Source organism: Cynocephalus volans, chromosome 2 (genome assembly GCF_027409185.1).
Source record: "Cynocephalus volans isolate mCynVol1 chromosome 2, mCynVol1.pri, whole genome shotgun sequence".
Lineage (NCBI taxonomy): Eukaryota > Metazoa > Chordata > Mammalia > Dermoptera > Cynocephalidae > Cynocephalus > Cynocephalus volans.
The window spans coordinates 197,145,897-197,167,552 of NC_084461.1; the positions used below are offsets into that span (position 1 = coordinate 197,145,897).

At 43.2% G+C, this 21,656-nt stretch overlaps 1 protein-coding gene across 3 annotated transcripts; it reads right to left on the bottom strand.

Annotated features, from left to right (window-relative positions):
- Window positions 1-300: 300 nt before the first annotated feature.
- OASL (2'-5'-oligoadenylate synthetase like) lies at window positions 301-20,927 on the bottom strand. 3 transcript variants are annotated; one of them, XM_063087891.1, is made up of 6 exons: window positions 20,733-20,927; window positions 16,268-16,550; window positions 14,854-15,029; window positions 5,541-5,782; window positions 2,560-2,707; window positions 301-801 (listed from the first exon to the last, which is right to left on the bottom strand). In XM_063087891.1, the coding sequence occupies exons 1-6, from the start codon at window positions 20,925-20,927 to the stop codon at window positions 301-303; spliced, it is 1,545 nt and encodes a 514-aa protein (XP_062943961.1). The 3 variants fall into 3 exon arrangements, with proteins under 3 accessions (XP_062943961.1, XP_062943962.1, XP_062943963.1); XM_063087892.1 differs by lacking the exons at window positions 2,560-2,707; window positions 5,541-5,782; XM_063087893.1 differs by lacking the exons at window positions 301-801; window positions 5,541-5,782 and having other exon boundaries at window positions 2,684-2,707.
- Between the last annotated feature and the right edge of the window lie 729 nt (window positions 20,928-21,656).

Genomic DNA, 21,656 nt, shown 5'->3' on the forward strand with positions numbered 1-21,656 from the left:
AGAAGGTTATGGGTCAGAATTCCATTGTCATTGGGCTGGCTGGTTAGCTCAGTTGGTTAGAGCATGGTGTTATAACACTAAAGTCAAGGGTTCAGATCCCTGTACCTGCCAACTGCCAAATAAACCAAAACCAAAAACAAGCTATTGTCACATATGGTCTGGCCACTGTCCGTTTGTTTATTTAGCTTCCTTCACCTCTTTTTATAAAGCTGGTGAAGAGACGGGACCTCCCCGCAGAGAACTGGAGGAGTGGTTCTGGATTCGGTGGCAGAAATGCACAGAGAAGATTCCCGGAGGTAACTAGCTGGCTGGAAGTGAAGCCTCTCCTTCTTTCTTCTCGGAGAGGATGAGGGTGTCGCTGTCTTGGATGCCATAGCGCCCCAAATCCAACCAGTCCTCCAGGACTTGGCCTTGGAACTCCAGCTGCTGCTGCTTCCTGAGCAGCCCCAGCTTGTCTTCAATCTGCTGCTTCAGGCCCAGGACAAAGCTGTTGGGGTGGATGACGTACGGATGGCTCCCGCCATCGGGATTCTTCACAAAGACCTGGATCTCGGGGGGGATGGTCTCCAGCACACAGATGCGGGTGTTGGAGAAGACCCCATAATAGGCCAAGGAGCAGTGACTGCGGAGGAGCTGCCGCTCGCCGTCAGGCTCCTGGAAGGACAGTCGCTGCAGGCCCGAATAGGCCCGACTCCGCTGGATTTTCTCTTTCACCTTCTTTATGGGTGCATAAGGGTTCACCCAGAGAATTAAATCTGGGTAACCCCACTGCTCCACTGTCACCTGGATGTCTCGTGCCCTCTGGAAGGGAGAGGGAGAGAGGGTAAGTCCACACTTCTCTGTCTGATGTGCGGAAGTTCCCTTCACCTGTCCTCATCTTTTCAACATCAGTAGCAAACATGAGGGAGTACCAAGCACTTTCAAGGCTCTATGCTGGGCCCCTTCCATCCTCTAAAGCATTTTATTCTCACATCAGTCCTATGAGGTTGGTTCTACTATTATGCCCGTTTTACAGATGAGGAAATTGTGGTTGAGCAAGGTTAAGTGATGAACTCAACACCAATCACAAAGGTAGCAAAGAGCAGAGCAGGTGTGTGAACCCAGGTCAGTCAGACTCCAGAGTCTTTGTTCTTCACCTCCAGGGCCACACTGCAGGACCCAAGAGTCCCAGGTGGCTGAAGAACACCACCTGGAAGATGCTGGAGAGGACTGGCCCTCTAGCTGATCCTTTCAAGAAGGAATATAAACCTAGCATTGCCAAGTCTTCTGATTTTTCAAGATACAAATCTTTGCACAGTGGCTTTTATATTCAGGAAAAATCCAGAGGCATTCTTTTTCATCTCATTCATGGGCCTCATTTGGCCAGTGGGTCCCACCTTATTAGAGAGCATCCGATTCCTCACCTGTCTTGTGGTCCTAGCAGCTCAGTCTCTTGTTCCCCGCACACACCTTGCTTATTCCTACCTCCCTTCCTTTGCCCCTGGGCCCCCACCCTGGCCCCTGACCTGGAGTGTCCTCTGTTCTGAGCATCTGAATCCCTCCCCAGCCTTTAGGGCTCACCTCAAGCCCTAACTTCTTCAAGGAATCTCTGGTGACTTCAGATAACATTTATTCTCTGTTTCCAAAGCCCTACAAAGACGTGGGTGGGATTCCCAGCTACCTCTTAGCAGTATGACCTCGGTTAATTAACCTCTCTGAGCCTGTTTCCTCCTCTGTAAAATGGCAATAATAGTAATAATAATAATAAAGATAAAGGTAATACACGACCCTCCTACTTTACAGAATTGCCTGTGAGGATCTGCTGAGACAGCCCCTGGACAAGTACCTTGTAAACTGTAAAGCACAATGTGGATAAAATAGATTCTTATGATCTTTGCCTGTACCTAGGTTTGGTACTACCTAATAATATTACTTAGCATTCTTTGTTTTCTGAGTATCTTGTCTTCTCTAGTAATTCCTTCCAGCAGTTTGGTGCAATGTTGTTTCATGGACTTGCTTCCTAACAACATGGGGTGAGTTCCTATTTCTGCACCACCATTGCCCCCTGGCCCCCACCCCCACCAGCCCCAAGCCCAGTATTGTCACAAAACAGCAGGTTGAGTTGACTTGGCTGGGCTCAGCTCATGCAAAGAATGATTAGGAACATGGAACTGATTTTTCCAGTAGGTTACGGGAAAAACACAGAAAAGAACAAGAATTTAAAGATAAGGGATCTGAGGCTCAGAGAGCCAAACAATTTTCCCAAGTTCACAGAGCTGGCGGATAGGGCAGCTGGGCCTCAAACCTTCTAACTCTAAGGTTCTGTTCTGGGCTGGCCAGTCAGCTCAGTTGGTTAGAGAGTGGTATTGATAACACCAAGGGCCAGGGCCAGGGTTCGAGCCCTGTACCGGTCAGCCACGGGGGGAGAAATCATATATATATGTGTGTGTATATGTATGTATATACATACAAACATATATAGTCCTCTTCTCCATTGGCACAGAAGTGAATAAGTAATTACTATATAGTTATCTCATTCTGAGCTTTAAGCCCCTGACATCTGGGAGAAGAGTCATTTACCTTCACATTCCAGCTGGGGACCGGGTTCTCCCTGTTGTCATAACAACAGTCCTGTTTCAGGCACTGGCAGGCCCTCTGAGCGACTATGTCCCATCTGTACCCTTTTGCCACATTGTGGGTGGGGTCAGCCGGATCCAGGATGATGGGCCTGCAACACAGGGAGAGGGTGCCCAGCCTCTTTCTGGTTTGGAAGCCTGCAAGCCAGATGGAAGCCTTCTCAGCAACCATCTGTTCAAACCACTGAGAATCTGCTATGTCCAGAGCCCAGGCCTGTCAGTACAGGAGGGCCCAAAAATGTTGCTGGAGAGTAACAAGATGGAGATGATCATATTTCCAAAAGTTCCTCTCAGGGAGAGTATGCTAGGTATTTGCAAGGAATTTTTGGGGTGAGGCCTCAAGAGGCATACTGGAGCAATAACAGATGCCCACTTAGACAGGTGAGCCTTTTAAGTTCAGAGCAGGCTACACAAGTTTGAGGTTAGAGCTGCTGAATTGATTTGGATAATAGTAACATCACCACCACCACCTACTGACATTTATTGAAGCACTGGGCCAAACCCTATGCGAATTAACCTATTTTAATCCTTCCAACAATTTTATTAGGTAGGGACTATTATTATTGTTATTTTTGTCCCTATTTTACAGATGAGGAAACTGAGGCACAGACCCCCTAAGTGCTCATAGCCAACAGATGGAAATCTTATCCATCTACTCCCTCAACAGAGAAGAGGTTGGGTTGCCTCCAAGTGTCTCTCCTCTTTATAAATGTTGAATGAGTATTTTAAAGATATTGGCTTGAAGGAGGTCTAACAGCCTGCTTGGGCCACTTGGGATGATTGCATGTGTCCAATGCCAAGTTCATTAAGACCCAGCCTTTGTACTCCAGGAGTTTTTGGCTTAGGAGGGAACTGCGACTTTATCTAGGTGATAGAATGTGATAGCAGGCTACTGGAGTGAACGGGACACTTGGGCTCCATGCTTGCTACTCCCAGTATCCTTGGCTTCCTGAAATAGTCTTCTCTAAATAGTCAGGGAGTAGCACCAGGCTGTCCTATGGGGCAGGGGTCACCAAAGTGTCTCATTCCATTGGCTGGCAGGTGACCAATCAGTGACCTGACATGCAGGACCTGTGTCCAGTGATCAGACTGGTTTCCTCTGGGGTTTGGACCAGGGATGATGGAGGTGACTCCCCAACAGGGAGGAAGAGGGAACAGGGCAGGTGTGGAGAGAGGAGCAGAGGCAGGGAAGGGGAGAAGAGCAAATGGGCCATGAGAGAATGACAGAGAGGGCGAGAGTCTCTAGGTCTGCCTCAGGGCCTGATGGTTTTCCAACTTCAATTTTCTGGGCATCCTTATAATAAACCCTCTTTTCATAAGGAGACCTGGTGCTAAGGGTCAAAAGTGTCCTCCAAAAGCTCATGTATTGGAAATTTGATCTCCACTGTAACAGTGTGAAGAGGGTAGAAAATGCAATTATTTAAAAAGTAGGACCTTTGAGAAGTGATTGGATTGTGAAGACTATGCCCTAGTGAATGGATTAATCCATTCATGGAGTAATGGGTATGATTCTGATGGCTTTCTAAGGAGGGCAAGTGAGAAGGTTAGCTCTCTCTTGCTCATGCCATTTCCTTATCATGTGACATCATGCATGGCTGTAGAGAGTCACCACCCAGAAGAAGGCCCTCATCAGATGTGTTTCCTGGACCTTGGATTTCCCAGCCTCCAAGCGTAAGAAATAAATTTCATTTCTTAATAAATTACCCAGTTTTGGGTATTCTTGTTACAAGCCACAGAAACAGACTAGTACACCTGGGTTTTCTTCCTTACAAAAAGAGACCCAACATAACAGAACACTAAGAATTCTTCTGATATTGCTTGTACTGGCCTAGAGCTTTTTTTTTTTTTTTTTTTTTTTAAAAGATGACTGGTAAGGGGATCTTAACCCTTGATTTGGTGTTGTCAGCACCACGCTCACCCAGTGAGATAAGTGACCATCCCTATACAGGATCCGAACCCGTGGCCTTGGTGTTATCAGCACCACACTCTCCCGAGTGAGCCACGGGCCGGCCCTAGAGCTTTTTAATATAAAGAGTTTTCTAGGCGGGGTTCCCCAGAAGCAGATCCCAGATAAGGTTTTGGTTTATCTGGAAGGATATCCCAGGAAGCACTAAGAAGGGAGCAGGAGAGTGAGACAGGAGGGGAAGGCAGCCACTAAAGGCTGAGTGTCGAGGTAATCACCACCAGGGAGAGCTGGAGGTTAGTCCCACTGGGGAGCTCTGGGAAACAGTGTGAAGCTGCCATCAGAGGTGTATGGGAGCTGGTGTATTTATCCACCAACTCTCACCAGTCATTGGTTGAGGGCTGCTTTTGGGGCGGGTTTGCTGGTGAGAGGAAAACCCTCAGGCAAAGTGATGTGGGTGCTGACAGGTGGAAGTTGAGCCAGTCTTCACAAAGCCATGGGATACAAGGGTGGCACCGGCTGCGTGTGCTACAAGAGCGAGCATTTACCCAGCATCTACCATATGCTAGATACCGTGGGCCCTTAACATAGATTTTCTCCAATCCTCACAACAGTCCTGCATCGTAGGTGCCAGTTTACTCCTGCTTTCCGGATAAGGAATTGGAGGCTCGCAGAGGTGAGAAAATGGCAGAGCTGAAATTTACACTTAGGTCTCCAAGATTCTTTCCATGTTCCCATGCTATCTCTAAAAAGCACTGAAATGGTCTTCTGAGAGCAAGAAGGTTGAGGTAGAGTGCAGGGGTGGCTTAGGGAACAAGCACAAGGCTTATATCTCCTAAGGCCCCCCATGATTTTGATAGGCTGTCAACCTGGGATGCCAACTGGGTCAATATCAGAGTTCAATGCTCAACTACCATGTCAGCCTTACTGCTTAATAAAGCCAACCCATAAAACTCTATATTATTTCCCCCTTGATTCTCTTTTTTTCTGTGAGCCTTGGTGGGCAAGCAGTGGTCGAGTACCTCTCTCTTTTTAGTTGTTTTCTGACAAAGTCCTCGATGATTGGATTCTGGAGTGTGTAGTATTTGGTCCAGTAGATGCAGATGAATTCATACTCCTGGAGCAGTTGCATCACGGTGGTAAGGCCTTCATCCAACCTGAAATTCTCTTCCTCCTGAGTACCCATTTCCCAGGCATAGACGGTCAGCAGCTCTAGAGCATAGAGAGGGGGCAGACTGGCCCTGGGGCACTTGGCTTTCACGTACTGTTGAAAGACATGGGGAGAGAGAGACCCCAAGATTCTGTGTAAAGATGACATTGGACCAGAAGCTGGAAAATTCAAGTTCTAGTCCCAGCTCTGCCACCTATTGGCTGTGTGACTTTGGCCAAGTCACTCTCCCTTTCTAGGCCTTGGAAATTAAGAATTAAGAAGCCATGTTGGAATTAAGGAGCTGCGTTAGTCCAGTGGGCTTCAAACTGTCCTTGACAGATGTAACTCCTGGAATGGAGTTATGAAGAGGTGGTCTAAGGAGTGAGCAGGTTGATCTCTGCCACCAGCATCCTAGCCTAAGCAAGGTCCATTTAAACCTATTTCAATGTATTGAGCTTGTGAGAAAGATTTCCTTTAAAGAAAGGGCTTCTTAGCTAAAGGAAAAAAAATGGTAAAAGGTGAGATTCTGTGGTGAATATTTGGGGTTGCCTTTCTAGTGGACATTCTTTCCTTCCCCATTGAATACCAGCCATGCTGTTTGAATGGGATTGACCGTCACTACCCTCAGCTACAGGGTGTGTCCTGACTAGCACAGGCCCATCAGCATGAAGCTTTCTCGCCTTTGTCAAGTGATTGGTTTAAGAAAAAGCATGTTATCTAAGTTGGCTCAATTGGGGTAAAGCCTAGTTCCTTTCTTCAGTGGCTGAGAGAAGACAAGTCTTCTCTGGTTTATTGATGTGAGGGCAGGAACAGCTGTGGCCATTTTGCCACCATGAGGGAAACCAGCTTGCAGACCATACAGAGGAGAGAGAAGCTGAGAGATTTATAGAGAAACAGAGTGAGAGCCCTCACCAAACAGAGCCTGAAGCCCCCTCCCCACTACTGTGGGTTTTCACTCATGATCTGATGATTCTCTTTTTTGTTTAAGCCAGTTTGAGTTGGTTTTTGTGTTTTTCTGTTATCTGCAAAAGCACGCACCTTAACTGACACTGGTCACTTCTTAAGAACCTCTCTAATATTCAGCTAGAAGGTGAAAGTTTCTGTCAAATATCCAGCTATTCAGTTTGTGGAAGCAAAACTGACATCTTGTCCTGTAGCCATTATAAATAAAAATTACATCACATCCCACAGTCAGAGGAAAAAACCCACGACACTTTGACCTTGAAATAAACAAACAAAAATGGGGTCATCTTGTCTAGTTCTAGTCCCTGAAATAAATGAAACCTTGAGCCTTTCCTATAAATCATTGACTCACACACAAAAAGAACTTTATCCCTGATTTAAAAAAATTTTTTTAATTGAATTAAAATTTATTTATAAGTTAATGACTTTGATTTTGTAGCTTTTTGTAAATTTACACTCAACACTCAATAGTGTAAACTTAACTAATGAAATTGTAATTTTGTTAGGAATTTAACAATACCATTTATTTTCTCCAATACTAGTGAGATTTTATATTCTTAAAGTGTAGATGATGATACATAAAATGCAGAATGCCTATAATCATTAAGATGTAAGCTATATTGATAAATTAAAAACAAACAAACAACCAAACAAACACAAGTGACTTGGCTTTAATCTGGTAAAAAAAAAAGAAAAAGAAAAAGAAAAACAAGCCCTTTGTTTCTTTTAGGATCTTTGATAGACTATTTAATGGAACATATAAAATCAAACTAGAAAAAAAAGATCTATGTTCCCTTCTAGTGCTGATGTTCAGGCATGCTATGATTTCTTCACATTGTGGATATCTCTGATTTTTACAATGGTGCTCTCTGAGGTATGTCATGACCTTTCAGATATGGTAAGCATGTGAGGAAATTGCTATTTTTCCACCATGAACCGACTAACTATATATCTAGTAATGTTGGTAATTGTTTTTCTTTAAATCCCTACTACGTATATATTTTTTATTGGATTAGCCTTTCCTCCTGCAGTCTGATTCTCTTGCAACCTCTTTGCAAGTTTTATTTAACAAATAATTTTTTGTCTCTGGGTTTCTTTTTGCAGGTTCTTCTGAGATTATCCCTGGGAGACATATTTCCAAAACTGACTAAATTGTGTTACCTGAGAAATACACCTCACAAGCTGTTGACACTCAGACATGCCCTCTTTTTGACTCCTAGAATGAATTTCGTGTGGCAATAGCTTCACTCTTGCTGACTTTTTTTTCTCTTCTTCCTCCTACCTCTAGCTTTGTTACTATTTCTGATTGCGATTCTTGTTCTTATTTGTATGGGGCCACTTATGTCCCTGTTGGTGACAATAATCTGTGAATCTGATTTTATGGTTTGATTATCTGGTGGTCTCTGCTTGGGGACAGATGACAGGAACTTATTCTCTGCTGGGTGGCAGTAGATAGGGATTTGACTGCATTTTGTGTTGTTCTCTTTTTCTCTTTTGGTCTGTTTGTCTTGAGAATTTCGATATCCCCGGGAAGCATGACTGTCATTGTCTTACATGCTATTATGAATTTAAATCACTAAGAAATTTGTGTGAGTGTGTACACACAACTCCTGGAAAACAGCCCTGTAAGATATCAGGAGCTGGCTGACTGGTGGATTTTCTACCGTTTATTTTTGACTCATAATTAAAATTGTAAAACCAAAGCTGCTAGTTCTTTTTGTCTTTACGTGGATAAATGAAAAAAAGTTTTACAAAAGAATGGTCTAATTACAATATAATCTGCCTGCAGGCAGATCTTTCTTCCCACTCGACTATAAAAAATTGATGAAGAGTAATTGGGAATAAATTCATAGGTAAAAGTTGATATTGCCACCAGTGGGGACTGAGTCAGACTTTCACTTTTATTCCAGAAGCGGAAGACTTCATAAAAGCAGATTGCTTAATCAAAGATAAATAAAACAAAAGTTTATTACCCAGGTTAATGTTCTATTTTTGATGGATATATGAGAAAAAAAAAAAAACTTTCTTTTTAATCCATTTCCTACTCTCAATGTAAAGCTATACTTGTAAAAACTAAGATTAAACATTCTTTAAAGGATATATTATTCTGACACCTCAGAATAAAAAATTCCTTTAAAAATTCCTACTATAGATTAAAAACTAACACATCATTAGAAAAACAAAGATAGTTATTCTGTAAAAAAAATAGCATTTATAACTGGCCTTGCTTACAAAACTATTCAGAATGATAGTTAAATATTCAGAAAGTCTTTGTTAAGTTTCTTTACTTTTCATGACTACGTAGAATTTACATAAGTTCAATAAAAATCTGTCTTCCTCCTTATTAGGATAGAATTAGATAAATCAAATGTGTATTCATGTCAAAAATCTCATTTGATTAGGTATGATAATCCTACTGTAAAGAATCAAGAGCTGGCTGGTTAGCTCAGTTGGTTAGAGCGTGGTGTTGGTAACACCAGGTCAAGGGTTTGGATTTCCTCACTGACCAGCTGCCAAAAAAAAAAAAAAAAAAAAAAAGACAAAATAAGCCAGACACGAAAGGAAAAATACTGTATGATTCCACTTATATAAGGTGCCTAAGATAGGAAAATTTATAGAGACAGAAAGCAGAATAGTAGTCAATCAGGGGCTGAGGGGAGCGGGGAAGAGGGAATTATTGTTCAATGGTGCTATGGTTTGAATGTTTGTGTCTCTTCCAAAATTCACATTAAAACTTAATCCTCAATGCAATAGTATTAAGAGGTGGGGTCTTTAGGAGGTCATTAGGCCGTGAGGGCAGAGCCCTCATGGATGGGATTAGTCTCTTACAAAAAGGCTGGAGAGAACTAGCTAGCCCCCTTTTGCCCTTCCACTTTCCAACATGTGAGAACACAGCAACAAGGTGCCATCCCGGAAGCAGAGACTGAACCTTCACCAGCCACCTAATGCTAGCACCTTGATCTTGGGCTTTCCAGTCTCCAGAACTGTGAGCAATAAATTTTGGCTCTTTATAAATTACCCAGTTTGTGCTATTTCATTATAGCAGCACAAACAGACTAAGACAAATAGGTACAGAGTTTCTGTTAGGGATGATGAAAAAGTTCTGGAAATAGTGGTGATAGTAACAAAACATTGTGAATGTAATTGTCACTGAATCGTACACTTATAATAATAAAAACCCAAAAACTAACCAGCCAAACAAAATCCTTATGTTAAAAACTCAGCCAAAACACTGGGGAACGTTCCATTTTGTTTCTAAAACTGCACTGAAAAATATATAAACAAACATCAATGTGTTGGTGAAGGAAAAAAATGAATCAAGGACAGCTCTTCATATGTGGAAATGATGCTTAAAAATTCTTTCCTGGAAACTGACTTGATTCCTATGTAAGCTTCTGACAGCCCAGCATTACAGATAGTAAAAATAACATTTTTCTGGCAGTCCATGAGCATTAAAAAGACTTTTTTTTTTTTTTTTTTTTTGGCAGCCGACTGATATGGAGATCCTTGACTTTGGGGTTATAACACCACTCTCTAACCAGTGATGCCACCCGGCCAGCCCCAGCATTAACCAACTTGGGCATCTCTGATCACTGATATCCTTACAGTTAAGATTTGACAGGTGAAACCTAGAAGAGGTAAAATGCACGTTCTTTGGTCCCTGATTCCAGTAGATGAACTGATAAGAACAGCAAAATAACTTCTGAGTGCGAAAGTAAATTACAACTCCAAGGATTTTACAAAGCCTACAGATAAAAATGAATTATTAATCTTTTTAGTATCATAGAACTCTAGTCTTAGTCTCAATGCAATATGAGCTCTTTATGTCCTTATATATTGATCAACAGATTTTTTTTTTTTTTTTAAAGATGACCGGTAAGGGGATCTTAACCCTTGACTTGGTGTTGTCAGCACCATGCTTACCCAGCGAGCTAACCGGCCATCCCTATATGGGATCCGAACCCGGGGCCTTGGTGTTTTCAGCACCACACTCTCCCGAGTGAGCCACGGGCCGGCCCGATCAACAGATCTTTTAATGCTTGGGTAAATCAAACTGTCAAATAAGACAAAACATCAAGTTAATACTGAATAAAAAAAGCTGTTTCAAAAAACCATATGTACTCAGTAAAGCTGCAGGATACAAAATTAACATACAACAATCAGTAGCATTTCTATCCAACAGCAATGAACTAGCTGAAAAATTAAGAAAGCAATTCCCTTTACAATAGCTAAAAAAAAGAAAAAAGAAAAAAGAAAGAAAGAAAGAAAGAAAAACAAAACAGAACAAAACAAAAAAACCCACCTAGTAATAAAGGAGGTCAAAGATCTCTACAAAGAAAACTATTAAAACACAGATGAAAGAAATTAAAGAGGACACACAAAAATGGAAAGACATCCCATGCTCATGGATTGGAAGAATCAATATAATTAAAATGGCCATACTACCCAAAGTGATCTACAGATTGAATGCAATCCCTATGAAACTACCAATGACATTCTTCACAGAAATAGAAAAAAACAATCCTAAAATTCATATGAAACCACAAAAGATCCTGAATAGCCAAAGCAATCCTGAGCAAAAAGAATAAAGCTGGAGGCATCACACTACGACTTCAAAATTGTAGGAATGCTGGTCTGGAGGGAAATGAAGGAGAACACCTGTTAAAGACAGAGGCACTCTTGCTCTCCAGGATTTAGACTGTGTCAGCAGAAATGCAAATAGACTGAGTCAGCAAAAATTCTCAAAGCTTAACCACAAACCAGACTTCCTATTGAGTTACCTAGGAGATGGGGAGGTATGGGAGGGGTTTACAGTTGGCTAGAACATATATAATACATGCCTGTACCCAGTAAAGTTGCTTAGTGCATGTGCTAAGCCCCTGAACTTTGTGTCTGGTTTCTGGTTGCCTACCTCCCCAGGAGGCAGCCCCTAGCTCAAGGTGTGCCTTGAGCAACTCACCTTGCTGCACTCTCTTGGCATGGCTTCCTGTGGCCCTGCTCCCTGAGGGACTCCTGACAGAGGCTGCGTGTAGTCCTGCCTCTTGAGACCCCCAGGACCAAGAGAAAAGTGCACTGGTCAAAACTCATTTCATCCTTGTTGCTTTAGGGCTCTAGTTTCAACAGTTACAATTTTTTCCCTGCATAAGTCACTTAGCAACTGTGGTAGGGACAGTAACAGAATGCTATGCTTGTAAGATAAAGAGAGTGACACCAGTAACCCCAAAGATAAGTGACAGGAGGCTATGGAGTGCCTGGGAATCTTGCAATTCTGCAGCCTTTCTCTCTTCGGCATAGCTCCACTTTTGTCTCTAAGTCTCATATAAGCCTCAACTCTCCCCCTCCTGTGGAGAAAGCATCTGCATAGCACTCAGATAGATTGATACTAATACTAAGTAACCACCCACCAATATAATAATAATAATAATAATAATAAAATGATAACACCAATAAACTCCTTGTAAACCATATGGAGTTGCCTGCTTGGTTCTTTGGTCTCAGGATAACTTTTGGTTTGGTGGGCATTATACTGTTAGCTCACACTTGCCCCCAAATATACTACAAAACCATAATAATCAAAATAGCATGGTACTGGCCCCAAAACAGACACATAGACCAATGAAACAAAACAGAAAACCCAGAAATAAACCCACATATCTACAGCCAAATGATTTTTGACAAAGGCACCAAGAAAATACTTTAGGGAAATGGCAGTCTCTTCAATAAATGGATATCTACATGCAGAAGAGTGAAACTAGACCCCTATCTCTCACTAGATATAAAAATCAACTCGAAATGGATTAAAAACTTAAATGTAAGACCCCAAACTATGAAACTACTAGAAGAAAACATAAGGGAAGTGCTTCAGGACATCTCAGCAAAGATTTTATGAATAAGGCCTCAAAAGCACAGGCAACAAAAGCAAAAATAGACGAATGGGATTATATCAAACTAAAAAGCTCTGCACAGCAAAAATCAGAACAGAAGAAAACCAAACAATGGGGTGAAGAGACAACTTCCAGAATGAGAGAAATACTTGCAAACTATATAACAAGGGATTAATATCCAGAATATACAAGGAACTCAAACAACTCAACAGCAAAAAACCAAATAATCCAATAAAAAAATGAGCAAATGAACTGAATAGACATTTCTCAAAAGAAGACATGAAAACAGCCAACAAGTATATGAAAAACATCACTAATCATCAGGGAAATGCAAATCAAAATCACGGTGAGATATCACATCACCCCAGTTAGAATGTCTATTTATCAAAAAGACAAAAAATAACAAATGCTGGCGAGGATGCAGAGAAAAGGGGACCATTGTACATTGCTGGTGGGAATGTAAATTAGTACAGCCATGATGGAAAACAGTATAGCAATTTCTCAAACAACTACAAATAGAACTACCATATGATCCAGCAATCCCCCTACTGGGTATTTATCCAAAGGAAGAAAATTAGCGTACCAAAGAGATATCTGCATTTCTATGTTTATTGCAGCACTAGTCACAATAGCCAAGATATGGATTCAACCTAAGTGCCCATCGACAGATGACTGGATAAAGAAAATGTGGTATATATACACAGTGGAATACTACTCAGCCATGAAAAAGAATGATACACCATTAGTGGTGGCAACTTGGATGAATCTGGAGTGCATTATGTTAAGTGAAATAAGCTAGGCACAGAAAGATAAATACCACATGTTCTTACTCATATGTGGAAGCTAAAAAAATCCATCTTGTAGAAGTAGAGAGTAGCATAGCTGTTAGTAAAGGTTGGAAAGTGTGGGGTGGGGGATAAGAAGAGGTTGGCCAACATATACAAAATTAAAGCCAGATAGGAGCAATAAAGTTTAGAGTTCTATAGCATTATTGGGTGACTATAGTTAACAATAATTTATTGTGTAACTTCAAATAGCTAGAGGAGAAAACTCTGAATGTTCCCAACACAAAGAAATGACAAATGTTTGAAACAATGGATATATTAATTATTCTGATTTGATTATTACACATTATATACATGTATCCAAAGATCACATTGTACCCCATAAATATGTGCAATTTTTATGTATCAGTTAAAAAAACACAAAAACCCATATGTGGTGAAATCCTTGTTTTAGGGCCAGAGACTTGAGTAAAAGGGTAGACTATAGAAGTAAAACTGATATATTGTTCTGTGGAAATTACAAATATTCATAAATGTGCATATCATATGCAGGAAGAAAAACACTTTGTGTGCTGAAACAAAGAAACAGACAAACAAAAAGGAATAAACAAATCATTCTATTTAGTTCTAGTTCTCCAAATACTCAAAACCTTGATCATTTTCCCTAAGTTACTGACTTACCCTCAAAAAACACAACTTCGTCCTTGGCTTTGACAATGCTGATATCTGAATATATGTCAATCTTTGTTGATGTGACAACTGTGAGAAAGTTGCTGTTTTCCCACCATGAACAGTCTGGTAACTTTGTGGTTTTAATCTCTTTTTAATACTTCTCCTTACTCCTTTTTAAAACTAAGCCAGTCTTTCCAAAATCTGACTCTCTTACTACCTTTTTAAAAGAAGAAAACACCTTTTCTTTCCTTGTAATTTTTGTGTTTGTTTCTGAGTCTTCCTTTCATAAGTTTTGATGACTCTATTTATCTGGATATTTTGAAATACACTTGGCACCCTGCAGACATCACTTGTGAAATGTAAAAAGTAGTTACTGTAGATATGTTCACTCGATAATGATCATGTTACTCAGGAACTCAATCTATTTGGAGGGAGATTGGTGCAGGGTGGAATTAAACAAATCCTTCCTCTTGTTTAGCCTTAACCTGCTGTGATTAATGTCCAGAGCACTCAGTGAAGTTGACATTAGCCAATGCTAGACTGTACCTGGAACTTTACAAGCACTTTTTTTTTTTTTTTTTGTGATTGCTGTCCTGTAGGGAATCCGAAACCTTGTTCAAGCACTTGTTTACTGAAATACTGTACATTACCTATTTTTCTCCTTACTTCTCTGCTTCTCTTTCTCCTCTCCCTTCTCTCTCTCTTCTTCTCCATGTTCTTCACTGATTGTTTCACTTTATAGTTCAAAAGACCAGCATTCAACCCCTCTTCCTCCTTCTATCGCCCCTTGATGCAGTTTCCTGAGATGATACATCTGGCCCCTGCCTTTCCTCCCCTCCTTCCACCTCTCTCTCCTGCTCCCGTCCTGGCTGCCCCTCACCTGCTGGTACCAGTGTTTTACCAGCCGTAGGAGGCTCTTCAGTTTAGTTGGCCGATGTTTCACAAAGTTTCTCTGCAGCTCACTGAAGGACGGGGAGAAATTTCCAGGGTAACGGTAGGCCTTGATCAGATTCACATAGACCGAAGGGGGTGGCTGAGAGCTGGGAACAGAAGGCCCTGAGGAGAGAGGAAGCAAAGGGAGAGTTTGGGGATTAGGTAGCCCCGGGGTGATAAGTGGTCCTTCAGGGAGAGCCCACTCATTCATTGGAGTTGTCTCTCCAGGGAGACTTGAGAGCTCATATCCTCAGAAACCAAAGTCTTGCCTTGCTGGATTGTCCTTGTGAGATTCTTACATGGGAGAGCCCACATTGGGCTTTTAATGTCTTGGGCCACTCAAGAACTGTTGTGCTCCCTGGCTGTCTCCAATGCCACCAGTTTTACTTAAGGTACATTTTGGATCTCTGTCTGAGTGATTTATTGGGACCTCTCAATACTCATAGGGGAGAAGCCCTGTGAGTACGCATCACTAATACATCCCAGCACTCTTTCCTGCTAAGGTTTGATCCCATCTCTGATACCTGTCCACAAAGCAACTCCAGACCACCATTACAGTTCATAGGAGTTGGCACATGAGATGAAACCTATATCATCTGGGCCTGTAGCAGATACAGGTAATTTCAAACACACAGGACTCTCTGCCTGAGGACAAACAAGTGCCAGTGAGTCCTCAGCCAATGACTGATGGGAAGTTGATGGATAAACACTTCAGCATCCTGCTTGCAATAACAACGAGGCGTGCTCTACGTTGTGACTTTGAGTTCTGCAGGGGCATGAAGCCCAGTTGCCCAGAGTGGTGACCTGCTTGGTGATACACCTTGTATTAAATTCTTCCCTTCCCTGTTCCAATTCCCCACTTCCCTACCAGTGCTTCCTGGGATCACCTCCTAAATAAACTTCTTGTCCTCACATCCTGTCTCAGGGTCTGCCTCTGGGAAAACCCAGACGATGACAGGCCCCAGCCCCCACAGCACACGCTACATGGTAAGAGGCGCTCATAGATACTGCTTTAGCTCCTTCCCCTCACCGGGTCTCAGTTCCTCCCGAACATCCTTTCCACAGAAAGTCCCTTCCTGAGCACCCTTACTGTGGTCTCCCAGGGCACCTGTTCTTTTCATCTGAGCACTTACTACCACTTATCTGCAATCGTATGTTTATCTGTGCAATTCTTTGATAAATGAAAGAATGAAAGATGATAAATGAAAGATGGCTGCAGTAGCCCAGCCTCCATTACAGGGCATGGGTGGAAAAAATGCATGCAGATGTCTGCACGTGGCCATGAATGAGGGGTGGGGGAGCTGCAGGTCTCCTGGGGGGAGGGCAAATGTGTGGGTGGGGTGGGCTTCCCCTCCTCTTACCTAGAGCCCTGTAGGCAGGCATGATGGAGACAGTGATGGGCTCCGTGCTTCCCCGGGTCTGGATGGTGAAGACAAGAGCACTGGGGACTTCCTGGGTCACCCTCAGGTCCTCGAGCCCAAGGGCCAGCAGGTCCTGGCAATGCCACATTTTTTCCCACATCAGCCTCAGAATGGCTTGGTGGTACTTGGCCTCCTCCTGGAAGCTGTGGAAGCAACTCAGGAACACCACCAGCTCCACGTCTGTGGCGCCCCTGATCACTGTGCCATTCCCGAAGGAGCCCACCTGCAGAACACAGAGCCCCCCATCATCCTGAGGCCCACTGCCAGGTGCCAGGCAACCCCTGTGGTGCTTCACACGAATTACCTCATTTGATGCTCACCACCACCCTGAGGGACGGGTGGGAAGTACTAATATCCCCCCTTTGCAGATGAGAAAACTGAGATGCCAAGAGGGTGAGGCACTTGCCCAGGGTCTCACAGTTTGTAGCCTGACTCCAGGGCCCAGTCTCCTTATATGCAACACCGCATTGCTCCTGAGACTCAGTCTTCTCATCTGCAGAGCATGCCAACTCCAAATGAATAGTAATGTCTATTCCATAGGGTTGTTGAGGATTCTGGGAGGGGTCTGAGTGATTTCTTGACATTAGAAAGTGGGAGTGAGTTTACCTGATGGATAAGAGACATAGGCTGTGGAATGGGGCAGCCTGACTTTGACCTTGACTCTTGCCCCTGTTTCTTAGCTGTATAATCATTCTGAGTCCTAAAATGAGCTCTGTAAAATGAGCGTAATGAGGAACCATGAGTCATTGGGTTACTGGGAGGAGTAGAAAAAATAATATATGCCAAGGGCTTGGCGTGGTGCCTGACACACAGGAAGTCAGCAATATATTTCTCTTCCTCCTCTTTATCTAGTTGACTTTGACAATCCCTTCTGCTACCCGGGCATTGGTTTCCCCATCTGTAATGGAAGGAGCCTGAGCTGGATGGTTTCGAAGGGGCCTTTTGGATGTGCTGAGATTCTAGACTCGCTCTCCAGGCCCTGTTGCCTCTGGTATACAAAGCCCACAACTCTCTGGCCTCCCTTCTTTCTCACTCCGAGTCAGGAGGTGGAATTGCTAGGGAAGCGACAGACCTCAGGTGGGCTACCTTTCCTGGTGGGTGGGGTCACTGCACAGGAATTATAATCCAGCTGTCACAGGTTGAGCCCTCCCTGGGTCCAGCACCACTGAAAGCCCACTATGCATGTCATCTCTTTTAATCCTCACACCCATGCCTGAGGTGGGTACTATGATAATTATCCCCAATGTACAGATGAGAAAACTGAGACAGTGTGGGGTTAATCAACTTGCCACAGTTTCCTAGCCAGGAGGCGGCTGAGTCAGATGAAGAGTCGGACACAAGTACTGGGTGGTTCTTCCCCCTCTTTCTTCTCTGTGACCCGAGTGTATGAGTCAGGCTCTGCTTCTGAGGAAGAGGGGACTCACCATCTTTCCCCGCTGTTCCTTTTTTATTTTCTTTTCCCACTGGCATTCAGACTAGGCATCCTACCTCACATGAGAGGGGCTTGGGGATGGCACCCTGTGAGTGGGTAAAGGGCACATCCCCCTAAAGGTTCTGTCTAGACTACCCTTTCTGCCTTTCCCTGTGGTGAGATCCAGATGGAGAGGAAAGAACAATTCAGAACAGGCTTCATGACTTTCTTTGGTTTGAACCCATTTAAGCCCAATTCATTCAAAGACAAGCATTTACTCACGTGAGCCAGCTCAGCTCACCAGATTTTCAGGAGGTGGGAGGAAAAGAGGGTTAGGGTCTAAATGAAATCTATTGTTTCTCATTGGTTATTGCTCTTTGGGTACATGTATCAGTTAGTAATTTCAGGGAGAGAAGTGGCTACAGTCTGCAGGAAGAACTTGTGGTTTTGGTAAGTTTCACTTCCTGCCACCAAAACTCATTCAGTTTGTGGCATCCTCCTCATCCCAGAACTCCCCCATTCCATCTACTTCATTCTCAGGCTTGTTGGGGAGGGGTTGTCTGGAAGGGTCTGCCTGAGTCAGACTGGTGTCCCATGCCCATAAGAAAGCCTGAGCAAAAATGACAATGATGCTTCTGTTTTTGAACTTTACCATGCACTAATCACTTAGCCTGCATTGCCCCATTTGCTTGGTAAGGGAGGAATGTTGATGATGGTGATGATGGTGGTTATACCCCAATTACAGATGAGAAGACTGAGGGTTTGACAGGTAAGGTAGTGAAGTCAGGGTTACACAGCTAATAAGGCAAGAAGCCAAGAGTCAAACTCAGGTCTGTCTGATGTCAAAATTTGTGGCTTCCCACTTCGAAATCATATGGCCTCAGGCTCTAGATGCTGGGACGGATGCAAAGAAGGGACTGGGGAATGAGTCTTCTAAATCCTTCCCTGCTCATCAATTGCTAATAATCTGTGACTGTAACCATATTTAAACATAGTATTTTATCAAATAAATGGTAAGATCTTTTCTAAAAGGCTGTTGTATTAGCAGGGACTATTTTAACTTATATTGGAGAAATGTCCCTGGATACCCTACCTCCAGTGACATTTTATTAGAGATACAAAGGGCTTCCAGGTTCTCTTTTGAGTAAATTTAGCCAAAATTATGTGCCTCCTACTTTTCCTTTCCTGCCTGAAATGGAAACCATTTGATGTCTTTTATGAATTTCGATGAAGTCACTCAAATTCAAATAAAATTTTCATTCTTCAGACATAAAAAAATTAATAAATAAAAATAAATGAATAAATAAATAAATAAATCCTTCCCTGCGTTGGTTGCCCCTAGAGAGAAAACTAGAGCACTGGGCTGGGAGTCAGGAATCCTAATTCTAGTCTCACCTTTACCACTGACTTGCCATGTGACCTTGGGACGTCTCTCACCTTCTCTGTGCTTCGGTTTCCTGAATGTTTAAGTGTGGAATTGGCTGAGAACGTCTGATTCTCCAGGGCCTTTGTAGCCCTGACCCTGTTGAATTTTGATCCTAGCTGGTACAGGAGGGGCATAAGGCAGCTTGAGGAAAGACTTAGGGAAAAATCTCAGTGGGACAGCCTGGATCCCTGGCTGTGGAGTCAGGTTCAACTGCCATCTCCAGCATTAGCTGTGTGACCTCGGACAAGTCACCTTCCCTCTCTGAGCCTCTATTAAAAATTTTTTTATTATCAAAAAATTAAAACATATAGAAAAAAAGAAGGAAAATATAACAAACACTGATATACCCAAGCAGTTAGATTCAACAAGTCTAAACTCTTTGCCACATTTGTTTTGTGTAAACCACTTTAAAGTAAATCTCAGACACCAAGGAAATTTGTCCCTAAATACTTTAAACTTTGTGTCCAAAAAAAAAAAAGGAGAACATTTTCCCCCAGAACCACAAAATGACACCAATAATTCCCTTATATTATCCAATATCCAGGTCATATGAACATCTATTAAAATTAAACATTTTGATAAAATTGACCCCGCCGGGGGCCGCTGGGCCCACGCCACGCGCGTCGCTGCGCGCGGGGAAGGGATTGGGTGCGAGTGCCCTCTGTTCTGGGAAACGGCCGGAAAAGGGGCCGGTCCCTCGTCCCGTCCGTCATGCATGGGGAACCTGGTGCCTAACCGCTGTAGTCGACCTGCTTCTGGGCTGGGGTTTCGTGCTTGGCAGAGCTGCTCCCTCCTTGCGATCTACTGAGAGTTAGCTCTCCACACAAGGGTTGTCTTTCTTTAAAAAAAAAGAAAGAAAGAAAGAAAGAAAAGAAAAGGAAAAAAAAAAAAAAAAAAGACTGGCCTGTTGCTCTGTTGATTAGAGCACAGTGTTATAGCACCAAGGTCAAGGATTAGGATACCTGAAAGAACAGCCGCCAAAAAAAAAAAAAAAAAAAAAAAAAAAAACGGGGGTGGGGAGGGAAAAAATGTAAAAACGAACAAACAACAAAGAAAATAAAGCGAAAGAAAAAAGAAATAAAATTGGACATTCTCTTTAATAACCACAAAACTACACCTATCCAGGCCGTATTAAAATTTTCCCAATTGTCCCCAAACTATTTTACAGATAGTTCATTCATACCAGGACCCAATCAAAGACCTTGCGTTGCATTTTGTCGTTAAGAATGTTAAGCCTCTGAGCCTTTGCTAAACTGTAAAATGGGAAAAGAATAGTACGTACCTCACAAGGTGCAAGAATAGAGACAAATATATGTTAAGGAATTAGGCTAGTGCACCCCAAAATGGGAGCTATTGTTAGCTTCCTCACTGGACCTGTTCCGCTCAAGGCAGCAGTGGGTGGGGTGTAGATAGCTAGGTGGGGTGTAGACAATTAGGTGGGTGTCCTGAGGTGCCAGCAGCATGCACTGGGGATAACGAGGCAAGGGTTCCCCAGTATCCTCAGTGACATGGACTCCCATGCTGGGTTTTGCCCTGCCCTGGCGGGGGATGGAGGGGCCCAGTCTCACCTTGACCACCTTCAGCACCTGCACCTGGTCCAGCCCATGCTCCCCGTGAAAGTTCTCCTCCCGCAGGAACTGCTCCACGGTCCACACAGCCTCCAGCACCTCTTCTTTCCACTCCCGCCTGGGCTGCAGCCACTGAGCCACGAAAGAGTCCAGCCTGGAGGCTGGGATGTCATACAGATCCAGAGCCATTGCCATCTCTGTCCTGAGAGTACCACTAGGAGACAGATATGTAGCCATGCACTCACCCAGCTCCTGGGCCTCACCCCTTTTTAAGGAAGCCCCTCCTAAGCTGATTTCCAGCCCCCTGTGGGATAAAGGACTGGAGAAGAGAGAAATTCAGGGGTGACTGAGCTAAGCTGGGGCTCCCCTTCTTGGAGACTCCTTGCTGTGGCAAGGGTGAAGAGGACACTGGGCTGAGGCTGGAGGATCTGGAGCTACCTTAACAGGACTGGCATCCAGCCAACTGCTTCTGGTTTCGATTCTCAACTTTTAGAGTTTTTGTTTTATGACGTTTGGAAACTGAAATTGGCTTGAGTTTGATCCTAGAGGAGGCAACTTGCCCAGTAGGTTGAAGTTAGATGTATCATCAGTCCAGCTGCTCCTACTTGTTGTAGGGAAACTGAGGCTGAGAAAGAGAAGAGACTTGCTCATAATCTGGGTAAGGAGTGAGAACTCTAGAGTCCAGCTGGACAGACTTGAATTCCAGTCAGCCCTTTATCAGATTCTTAACCTTTCTGACCATCACATTCTTTACTCATAAGTGGGTTTAATAATAATACCCACCCAATACGGTTGTTGTGCAGCTTAATCATGACAATATTTATTAAGCAGAGAAAGCACTCAGTAAATGCAAGTATTATTGTTTCATTCACTAAACATATAGTAAGCGCCTACTGGGTGCCTGATATTGTGCTAAGAAGACAA